At 29.8% G+C, this 12,133-nt stretch overlaps 1 protein-coding gene across 2 annotated transcripts in view; it reads right to left on the bottom strand.

Annotated features, from left to right (window-relative positions):
* Window positions 1-824: 824 nt before the first annotated feature.
* The window catches only part of LOC121384974, a 29,724-nt gene continuing 18,415 nt past the window's right edge, over window positions 825-12,133 (bottom strand). For both annotated transcript variants that reach the window (XM_041515480.1, XM_041515481.1), the window contains exons 8-11: window positions 10,827-10,908; window positions 9,145-9,310; window positions 8,632-8,737; window positions 825-1,728 (exon numbers count right to left, since the gene is read on the bottom strand). In XM_041515480.1, coding sequence (XP_041371414.1) covers window positions 1,493-1,728; window positions 8,632-8,737; window positions 9,145-9,310; window positions 10,827-10,908 — 590 coding nt within the window. In that variant the 3' untranslated portion in view covers window positions 825-1,492. The remainder of the gene's footprint in view (window positions 1,729-8,631; window positions 8,738-9,144; window positions 9,311-10,826; window positions 10,909-12,133) is intronic.

Genomic DNA, 12,133 nt, shown 5'->3' on the forward strand with positions numbered 1-12,133 from the left:
ATATATATATATAATAATAATAAGCATGTTTATGTAAAGAAAAAAACCCAATATAAAATACCCAATAGAAAATTGTATATTTGAAAACAATATTATTATATGACGGTAATATTATTTGGAAGTTGTCTCTCATTAACCAAAATATTTTATTCTCTTCTGTAATGGTGTTTTCAAACTACTGGACAGAAGCCTCAAACTTAAATATATTAATTATTATGTGAAGTTTTAAACATACCTACTCCACTCAATATGTGATGGAATTCTCTTTCAGTAATTTCGTTATTTTTGAGATCTTGAAAAATATTGCATCAAACTTCAAACGCATGTTATTTCTTTTCTAGCACATCAATTACTGAAATGTCTTTGATCAATATATATACAATTTTCATGTACTATATACAAAGTATGAACATTTACCGGTAATGTAGATGCAATATTTTATACCCTACAATCTATAAGCATAATAATAATAATAATAATAATAATCTCCCAAATGAAAATACCAATTATTTTCCCTATCACCAATGAACAATATTTGATGTTGGGTTTTGTAAAACCTAAGGGGCCGTCCACAATTTTCAACATTTTCACGAACGTACAAACCGTACGCGGGGGGGGGGGGGGGGGGGGGGGGGGGGGGGGGTTACGGGGCCAGCGTACACTTTTTATGAAAATGAAAATGAAAAATGTCGATCAACATTTTTCATTTGGGGATGTACACTTTTAGGGGGGAGAGGGGTGGTCAAAAATGTACTCTTTGTTGAAAATTATGGACGGCCCCTAAGCGAATTGCAAAAACAATTCTGAAAGTGTAAAATCATGACTTGTGTATTTAGTATTTTAATGTTTGCATTTAAAGTTACATGCAAAAAGCAGACCACGTCTACAACTATAAAATTTTATATTTAATACATAGCATTTCACTTCTAAATATATAAAATTATATTCAAAACACATGAGGCATTCAACACTAAAACAATCTTAGAAAATGGTATGGTTACGATAAAACTAGACAAAGAATGTAATACTTGGAATCCCACTGAATTAGCATTAACATAGAGATCTACATAATATAAAAAGTGATATATATATAAGCTACTAACATTTGCAGAATCAAAGTCCATTGAGCATTTCAGTTTGCCATAGAAATTGACCACCATAGTGACCACATCCCCTTCAGTAAGACCATATTTACCACCCCAACCTCCCCCAGAACAAAGACCCTCTCCCAAGAGACCACAGGTCTGAAACATTAAAAAACAAGCATTCACTGTTTATATGAAAGAAAGCAGTTATTCACAAATGACATATGTCAATTCATAAACAAATTATAATTTAATGATTGCAAATAATATAACATTTCACTTTACGTAAACAACCGTTTACAATTTTTTATCAATCTGTGAAAATAAAGGAACCGCCATACAGAGGAAGCTGTATCAATATCAACCAGATGTGATCAGACTGGTCGGCCAATTTGAATTTTCGAAGTTCAAAAGTTGGCATTCATCTTCCTTGGAAGACTTGTGGTTGATGACGAATCCATCTGGTGGTGTTGGTACACGATGACGTCACGACGATGCGCTAGAATAGCTCGGACACTCAGTACAATGACCAGTACCATCAGAAGCAAGATGGCGACCGCCATGGCAACGAGACTGGCAGTTATCTCGGTGGTAAGAGTGCATTCTTTCTGGTCACTCATTTCATCCCTCAAGTTCTTAATATCTGAAATGTCACCACAAATAAATTACGACCCCTCCACCATTTTTCTACAGAACGTCAATGCTAAAATACTTCTAAAATACGACCAGAGGCAAATATATACATTATTAAACAGTAATTTGTTTATTACATTAATACAAATATTTAAATAGCCAAATATGTCAGAGTTTTTGGGTGTGTAACCAAGAACGTGTGGTTGTATGATATATTTTAATTTTATTATTTTTAATAGATCATCAGCATTAATTGTATTACCACTGCACATCATGTGTAACGTACGCCGTTGTGATGTTACCACATATATTTTAGTATACATATCATATATAGGGGTCACTATTACGGTCAGTTTTACTATTGCAATATATTGCGTTTTCAAAACAGTAATATGAATAGATATTTCGCAAAACTATTTACCTCAGTCTTCTAATATGTGTGTATGTATGTATGTATGTATGTATGTATGTATCTATGTATGTGTTGGTGTGGGTGTGTTTGTACATGTATGTGTGAGTATGCATGCGTGTGTACGTATGTTTGTGTTTGTATGTATATCTGTGTTTGTACTTAGTTATTTATAATAATATTATTAGGTAGTGAAATCATGCATTTGTCCTAGATCATATTGCACTATGCATACTGTCGAAACTATCGATAGTTGAGCAAACAATTGACATAGTTATCGACAGTTGAATTAACTATCGATGCAGTGACTATCGCAGCATATTGATGTATTGTTACACCACTAATCATAATAGTAGCTAATGGTTTAATACATTATCAGGGCCAAGGTGTTCAAAGCATAGTTAAATTAACCCATGGTTAGTCTAATATTTTCCTTTTAATTATTATATTATTTTTAAAATATTGTTTGCACAAATAAAAAAATAAACTTTAGAATTGATTATGTATGGATATATTTCGTTCTTCTAAATCAGGTTTCAACATTATATTTTCAATTACTATTTATATTGATTAAGTACTTGGCTTTGAACATTTCTGTTAACCACTGGTTAAGCTAAAGCAACTAAACGTGGGGTTTTGATGTGTTTTTTTGTGGTTTCAAGCATTATAATTATGGAAAGTGTATATAAAGTATGAACTTTCTGCTAATTACATAAGTTCAAAGTACAGAAAAAGCAAAGTGTGTCTCAGTAGGAAAAGATCCATCTATTAATCTTCGCCAATACTCATATCATTTTCTAGTTGCTTTATTTGTTCACGTGACCTGATGTAATATTTTCGGTTCTTTTCGAATTACTGGAAAATGGTGAACTTTCTACAAACCGAATTCGAGTTTTTTTCCTCGATTATCATAATTATATGGTAGAGTTTGAGCACGCAAAATTTCCAGATTGGTAAGTAAATAAACGATGTACAAACACAGGTTTATTTTATGTGTTTTGAAACATGAATTAATACCTGAAAATACGTGTTTAGTTGCTTAACTAACGTTTGAACAACTGTCCCCTTGCTTTTAGCTTTGCTACTGATTATATATTACTTGGTCTGTTTACATTTTTTAGGTTGGTGTATAGTTACAATGGGTAGCTGAATGTTGGCTGTACATTCAATTCTGTTTTAATTCACAGTGATAACACACGTGCATTAAAACTGTTGATACGTTTGTGTTTTACATGAGTAAAATTAATGATGTGGTAATGTAGTGAGTCTAAATTCATTTGTATTTTGCATCAGTAAAATTACTGATAAGGTAATGTAGTGAGTTTGTTATTAATGTTGTAATATGGTGAGTCAAGATATGCTTGTATTTTGCATCGGTAAAATTAATGATGTTGTAAGATAGTGATGCCAGATAGTCATTTTAAAAAGCTGTAGTTGTGTTTGTATTTTGCTTATTAAATGATGCTATAATACAATGAGGTCAGATTGTGACTTTATGGAAACTGTAGTTGTGTTTGTATTTTTTTTTAATGAGTAAGTGATGTTAAAACTGTAGTTGTGTTTGTATTTTTTTTATGAGTAAGTGATGTTAAAACTGTAGGTTGTGTTTGTATTTTTTAATGAGTAAATGATGTTAAAACTGTAGTTTGTATTTTGTACGAGTAAGTGATGTTAAAACTGTAGTTGTTTGTATTTTGTATGAGTAAATGATGTTAAAACTGTAGTTGTGTTTGTATTTTTTTATGAGTAAATGATTTTAAAACTGTAGTTGTGTTTGTATTTTGTACGAGTAAGTGATGTTAAACCTGTAGTTGTTTGTATTTTTTAATGAGTAAATGATGTTAAAACTGTAGTTGTTTGTATTTTTTATGAGTAAGTGATGTTAAAACTGTAGTTGTTTGTATTTTTTAATGAGTAAATGATGTTAAAACTGTAGTTGTGTTTGTATTTTTATGAGTAAATGATGTTAAAACTGTAGTTGTTTGTATTTTTTAATGAGTAAATGATGTTAAAACTGTAGTTGTTTGTATTTTGTATGAGTAGCCTAAGTGATGTTAAAACTGTAGTTGTTTGTATTTTTTGATGAGTAAGTGATGTCAAAACTGTAGTTGTTTGTATTTTTTGATGAGTAAATGATGTTAAAACTGTAGTTGTTTGTATTTTTTATGAGTAAATGATGTTAAAACTGTAGTATTTTGTATTTTTAATGAGTAAATGATGTTAAAACTGTAGTTGTGTTTGTATTTTGTATGAGTAAGTGATGTTAAAACTGTAGTTGTGTTTGTATTTTGTATGAGTAAGTGATGTTAAAACTGTAGTTGTGTTTGTATTTTTTTTATGAGTAAATGATGTTAAAACTGTAGTTGTGTTTATATTTTGTACGAGTAAGTGATGTTAAACCTGTAGTTGTTTGTATTTTTTAATGAGTAAATGATGTGAAAACTGTAGTTGTTTGTATTTTGTATGAGTAGCCTAAGTGATGTTAAAACTGTAGTTGTTTGTATTTTTTAATGAGTAAATGATGTTAAAACTGTAGTTGTTTGTATTTTGTATGAGTAAGTGATGTTAAAACTGTAGTTGTTTGTATTTTTTAATGAGTAAATGATGTTAAAACTGTAGTTGTGTTTGTATTTTTATGAGTAAATGATGTTAAAACTGTAGTTGTTTGTATTTTTTAATGAGTAAGTAATGTTAAAACTGTAGTTGTGTTTGTATTTTTGTATGAGTAAGTGATGTTAAAACTGTAGTTGTGTTTGTATTTTTTAATGAGTAAGTGATGTTAAAACTGTAGTTGTGTTTGTATTTTTGTATGAGTAAGTGATGTTAAAACTGTAGTTGTGTTTGTATTTTTTATGAGTAAGTGATGTTAAAACGGTAGTTGTGTTTGTATTTTTATGAGTAAATGATGTTAAAACTGTAGTTGTGTTTGTATTTTGTATGAGTAAGTGATGTTAAACCTGTAGTTGTTTGTATTTTTTAATGAGTAAATGATGTTAAAACTGTAGTTGTGTTTGTATTTTTATGAGTAAATGATGTTAAAACTGTAGTTGTTTGTATTTTTTAATGAGTAAATGATGTTAAAACTGTAGTTGTTTGTATTTTTTAATGAGTAAGTAATGTTAAAACTGTAGTTGTGTTTGTATTTTTTAATGAGTAAATGATGTTAAAACTGTAGTTTGTATTTTGTACGAGTAAGTGATGTTAAAACTGTAGTTGTGTTTGTATTTTTTTATGAGTAAATGATTTTAAAACTGTAGTTGTGTTTGTATTTTGTATGAGAAAGTGATGTTAAACCTGTAGTTGTTTGTATTTTTTAATGAGTAAATGATGTTAAAACTGTAGTTGTTTGTATTTTTTATGAGTAAGTGATGTTAAAACTGTAGTTGTTTGTATTTTTTAATGAGTAAATGATGTTAAAACTGTAGTTGTGTTTGTATTTTTATGAGTAAATGATGTTAAAACTGTAGTTGTTTGTATTTTTTAATGAGTAAATGATGTTAAAACTGTAGTTGTTTGTATTTTGTATGAGTAGCCTAAGTGATGTTAAAACTGTAGTTGTTTGTATTTTTTGATGAGTAAGTGATGTCAAAACTGTAGTTGTTTGTATTTTTTGATGAGTAAATGATGTTAAAACTGTAGTTGTTTGTATTTTTTATGAGTAAATGATGTTAAAACTGTAGTATTTTGTATTTTTAATGAGTAAATGATGTTAAAACTGTAGTTGTGTTTATATTTTGTATGAGTAAGTGATGTTAAAACTGTAGTTGTGTTTGTATTTTGTATGAGTAAGTGATGTTAAAACTGTAGTTGTGTTTGTATTTTTTTTATGAGTAAATGATGTTAAAACTGTAGTTGTGTTTGTATTTTGTACGAGTAAGTGATGTTAAAACTGTAGTTGTGTTTGTATTTTTTAATGAGTAAGTGATGTTAAAACTGTAGTTGTGTTTGTATTTTTGTATGAGTAAGTGATGTTAAAACTGTAGTTGTGTTTGTATTTTTTATGAGTAAGTGATGTTAAAACGGTAGTTGTGTTTGTATTTTTATGAGTAAATGATGTTAAAACTGTAGTTGTGTTTGTATTTTGTATGAGTAAGTGATGTTAAACCTGTAGTTGTTTGTATTTTTTAATGAGTAAATGATGTTAAAACTGTAGTTGTGTTTGTATTTTTATGAGTAAATGATGTTAAAACTGTAGTTGTTTGTATTTTTTAATGAGTAAATGATGTTAAAACTGTAGTTGTTTGTATTTTTTAATGAGTAAGTAATGTTAAAACTGTAGTTGTGTTTGTATTTTTTAATGAGTAAATGATGTTAAAACTGTAGTTTGTATTTTGTACGAGTAAGTGATGTTAAAACTGTAGTTGTGTTTGTATTTTTTTATGAGTAAATGATTTTAAAACTGTAGTTGTGTTTGTATTTTGTATGAGAAAGTGATGTTAAACCTGTAGTTGTTTGTATTTTTTAATGAGTAAATGATGTTAAAACTGTAGTTGTTTGTATTTTTTATGAGTAAGTGATGTTAAAACTGTAGTTGTTTGTATTTTTTAATGAGTAAATGATGTTAAAACTGTAGTTGTGTTTGTATTTTTATGAGTAAATGATGTTAAAACTGTAGTTGTTTGTATTTTTTAATGAGTAAATGATGTTAAAACTGTAGTTGTTTGTATTTTGTATGAGTAGCCTAAGTGATGTTAAAACTGTAGTTGTTTGTATTTTTTGATGAGTAAGTGATGTCAAAACTGTAGTTGTTTGTATTTTTTGATGAGTAAATGATGTTAAAACTGTAGTTGTTTGTATTTTTTATGAGTAAATGATGTTAAAACTGTAGTATTTTGTATTTTTAATGAGTAAATGATGTTAAAACTGTAGTTGTGTTTATATTTTGTATGAGTAAGTGATGTTAAAACTGTAGTTGTGTTTGTATTTTGTATGAGTAAGTGATGTTAAAACTGTAGTTGTGTTTGTATTTTTTTTATGAGTAAATGATGTTAAAACTGTAGTTGTGTTTGTATTTTGTACGAGTAAGTGATGTTAAAACTGTAGTTGTTTGTATTTTTTAATGAGTAAATGATGTTAAAACTGTAGTTGTTTGTATTTTGTATGAGTAGCCTAAGTGATGTTAAAACTGTAGTTGTTTGTATTTTTTGATGAGTAAGTGATGTCAAAACTGTAGTTGTTTGTATTTTTTGATGAGTAAATGATGTTAAAACTGTAGTTGTTTGTATTTTTTATGAGTAAATGATGTTAAAACTGTAGTATTTTGTATTTTTAATGAGTAAATGATGTTAAAACTGTAGTTGTGTTTATATTTTGTATGAGTAAGTGATGTTAAAACTGTAGTTGTGTTTGTATTTTGTATGAGTAAGTGATGTTAAAACTGTAGTTGTGTTTGTATTTTTTTTGTGAGTAAATGATGTTAAAACTGTAGTTGTGTTTGTATTTTGTACGAGTAAGTGATGTTAAACCTGTAGTTGTTTGTATTTTTTCATGAGTAAATGATGTGAAAACTGTAGTTGTTTGTATTTTTTATGAGTAAATGATGTTAAAACTGTAGTATTTTGTATTTTTAATGAGTAAATGATGTTAAAACTGTAGTTGTGTTTGTATTTTGTATGAGTAAGTGATGTTAAAACTGTAGTTGTGTTTGTATTTTTTTTATGAGTAAATGATGTTAAAACTGTAGTTGTGTTTGTATTTTGTACGAGTAAGTGATGTTAAACCTGTAGTTGTTTGTATTTTTTAATGAGTAAATGATGTGAAAACTGTAGTTGTTTGTATTTTTTATAAGTAAGTGATGTTAAAACTGTAGTTGTTTGTATTTTTTTATGAGTAAGTGATGTTAAAACTGTAGTTGTGTTTGTATTTTGTATGAGTAAGTGATGTTAAAACTGTAGTTGTGTTTGTATTTTGTATGAGTAAGTGATGTTAAAACTGTAGTTGTGTTTGTATTTTTTTTATGAGTAAATGATGTTAAAACTGTAGTTGTGTTTATATTTTGTATGAGTAAGTGATGTTAAAACTGTAGTTGTTTGTATTTTTTAATGAGTAAATGATGTTATTTTGTAAGTAGCCTAAGTGATGTTAAAACTGTAGTTGTTTGTATTTTTTAATGAGTAAATGATGTTAAAACTGTAGTTGTTTGTTTTGTATGAGTAAGTGATGTTAAAACTGTAGTTGTGTTTGTATTTTTTATGAGTAAATGATGTTAAAACTGTAGTATTTTGTATTTTGTAATGAGTAAATGATGTTAAAACTGTAGTTGTTTGTATTTTTTATGAGTAAATGATGTTGAAACTGTAGTTGTTTGTATATTGTATGAGTAAGTGATGTTAAAACTGTAGTTGTTTGTATTTGGTATGCGTAAATGTTAAAACTAGTTATTTTGTATGTGTAAATGATATTAGTACAGTGATGGTAGACTGTAGCTTTAAATATGAACGACAAAACCGTTATCCGCCATCGAGAACGTATCTCTGTACAACGCAGAGTCGAATGAAAACGTACTTCGCTGCAAGTCATCTCTGACAGTGAACCCGACTCCGAGTGTTGCAAGATCTCCGTCGGCCTCCCTCTTTCGTCTGCCACCACCACCTCCTGTACAGTCAGGTATCTGACATGAGTTAAAAGAGAAATGTCAATCACAGTGTGAGCTACAAAAATAATTACACAAAACACACACACACACACACACACACACACACAGCAACAACAACAAACACAGAGAGAGAGAGAGAGAGAGAGAGAGAGAGAGAGAGAGAGAGAGAGAGAGAGAGAGAGAGAGAGAGAGAGAGAGAGAGAGAGAGAGAGAGAGAGAGACACACACACACACAAAAACACACACACACACACACACACACAACAAAAACACTACAAAAAAACAAAAACAAAAAAACAATTAAAAACAACAAAAACAATTAAAAACAACAAAAACAAACAACAACAACACATATGCATACACATATAAAACAAAACAACCAACAGAAAAGGAAAAATTAAATTACATTAAGGGAGACTTACTGCGCATTCTGCTGCATGGTCGACGGTACAGACCTTGACAATAAACGTGTAGATGTTTTTGTTAGTACCGTCCATTATGATCGGCATTGTCTGCAGCGTGATGATGTTATTATTAGATCTCGTAGGCGACGTCTTCACAACAACTTTCTCTGAACTAGTTGGGCAGCTGTAAAACATAAAACAGAAATCTTGGAGAGAGAGAGAGAGATGTAATGATATGTCATTCAGAAATTGAATACTTTTGAGCTTATCTCTCGCAGCGGACGTCTTCACAACAACTTTCTCTGAAGGAGTTAGGCAGCTGTAAAACAGAAATATTGGAGAGAGAGAGAGAGAGAGAGAGAGAGAGAGAGAGAGAGAGAGAGAGAGAGAGAGAGAGAGAGAGAGAGAGAGAGAGAGAGAGAGATGTAATGATATGTCATTCAGAAATTGAATTATTTTGAGCCTATCTCTTGCAGCAGACGTCTTCACAACAACTTTCTCTAAAGGACATGGGCAGCTGTAAAACATAAAACAGAAATCTTACAAAGAAACGAAATTACGTTATTAAGAAATTTGCTTGTGATGTGATTATCCTTTTAACTTTTTAATGTTTTTAAATTGTTTTCATACTCCTGGTTCTAAATGTTTCCCTCCTCTTTTTATCGTTTGTTTTCTCCTGCAGATGTCAATACCTTTACCCTGTCGTTTTAAGCAGAGACTTATTTTTATTACATGTGATTACTCTACATTAAAATATATTGTCCTGAGTTTGCTTTGATTTTAAGATTCTCCCAGTAATATAGCCTTTTTTAACAACTAAAATTACGTATGAAATATATGTTTGTTTAGAATATAAATGTCTGTACATAAAAGGTTTTTTGGTCATCATAAGATTTCACAAAAGCTCAAACTGAGTTTTATCTTCCAATAATTTCGTTTATTTATTGGTAAATAAAGATTATTAACATACATTAGGTATAGGACTGATATTCAGAACTAGAAAATATATACTGAAGACCAAAATAAGTGCCAATCAGAGTCATGGTTAGTTTGTAATGCTATTATAATAGGTTTACTTGATTACATACGCTCAGTTATGTTAAACAGTAAATGCTATATTAACCTGTCATTCTCCTGAATCTCAATATGTGTTAAACCCTTCTTGAAATAGAAAAGGAAATGTTACATCTAAACATTATTTCAGTATCCTGAATTTTTAGTGCCTAATTTTATGTTATAAAAATTCTTAATTAATGGAATAAGAACAAAAACAAGATATTCTCTTTAATGTTATTCAATGTAAATGAGAGCAAAATCTGTTATGAAATAATATGAACACCTCCTCCATAAATATGAAACCCAGTATTACCTCGGTGGGGTCGTGGTTAAATAATCGGACTACAGCTAGCCTGTTAGGTACAGGGTTCACAGCCCGATACTGGCTCCAACACAGAGCACGTTCTTAAGGGCTCAATGGGGAGGTGTAAGGACACTACATCCTCTTCTCTCACTAACCACTAACAACTAACAACTAACCCACTGTCCTGGACAGACAGCCCAGATAGTTGATGTGTGTGCCCAGGACAGCGTGCTTGAACCTTAAATGGATATAAGTACGAAAATACGTTGAAACGAATGAAAGGCAAATTAATTACAACAAAGTTCAGAGCCTTAATTTAACACAGAAAATTAAAACTCACCCGTTGGACACTAAGTCTATGGGTACGGTATCTTTAGCCCCATTTTCTATCGTAAATTTTACTAACAGGATGACTTTGAATTCTGAAAAATAAATAATAAAATATAAAAGGGCTGTCACGACCCCGCCAGCTTCCGCTTTCGCCTTTCCCTCCAATAACAAAAAAGGGAAACAATAAATGAAAAACTTCAACGTCACAGAACTTAAATGACACATTCAGTGGTTAAACATAAATTTCATTTTGTTCATTTGTAAACATTTTCACGTCTTTAATCAACAATCGAAAAACAAACATCATTTTATAATCAACTTACAGTTATTTACCCCAAGTAGATCATTGAATTACTGTTGCTAATTATTTCTCGTATATATATATTTTAAAGCTATCACTAGACGTTTTGTAAAAAAAATTTTTTATGTGGTTTACTATCGGGGCAATGCCAAAAACATTTTATACCAAAAGCAATTTTGAAAAATAAAAAATAAATAATATGATTGTCACTAGCTATAACTTATGATACAATTTCTTTTCAAAATAAAATAACATTGACATATTGGTATTGATAAATCAATAAGGAATTAAAATATGAATCGATACATGGTCAATATGTGCATTGATATACAAGCAAAGGTATCGTGTAATGTATCGTCAGCAGTAGTATCGTGATACATCGATGCGTCAGGATAACACAGGGTTTGGTAAGATGCACTGACAGTTGCATTGATGTATGGTGACACCCATATTGTGTACCCTGGGATATTTGATCTTATTAATACAGAACATGGAGTTCCTACAACATTTGCAATTTGTTTCAATAATAAAAAGTATGCTTCAGACAGAGAAAACAAAGATTAGGAATGGGTCAAGAAATGGGAATCGGGGTTTATCCCAACCATTATTGAAACTGAATACTTTAAATATGAGAAAAACATATTTTATTTTTTGTAAATGTTTTTTAAACAAATATTTTAAAAAGACTCTCCTAAGTTTTGTGCCATTGTTAAGATGTTGCTGAGTAACAGAGATATTTTAGAGACTAACATAGTATATTAAATATTTTTTTCGGTATAAAATATCAGTGTCTGTATATTAAATGTGTTCCCGATCGTCCTATCGTTTTCAATAGGTCAAATTGCATTTGATTTTTGTAATATATATTTTTACGTACAAAATTTCTGTGGAGAACAAGTCCAGTTTTGAAACATTAAAACAACCACAGCACATTGAATGCACAGACACTGATATTCTAAACAAAACAAAAAATTACATTTAGTGTCAGACTTCAACGGTTATAACCGGCCTCGGTG

This window comes from Gigantopelta aegis, chromosome 11 (assembly GCF_016097555.1).
Source record: "Gigantopelta aegis isolate Gae_Host chromosome 11, Gae_host_genome, whole genome shotgun sequence".
NCBI lineage: Eukaryota > Metazoa > Mollusca > Gastropoda > Neomphalida > Peltospiridae > Gigantopelta > Gigantopelta aegis.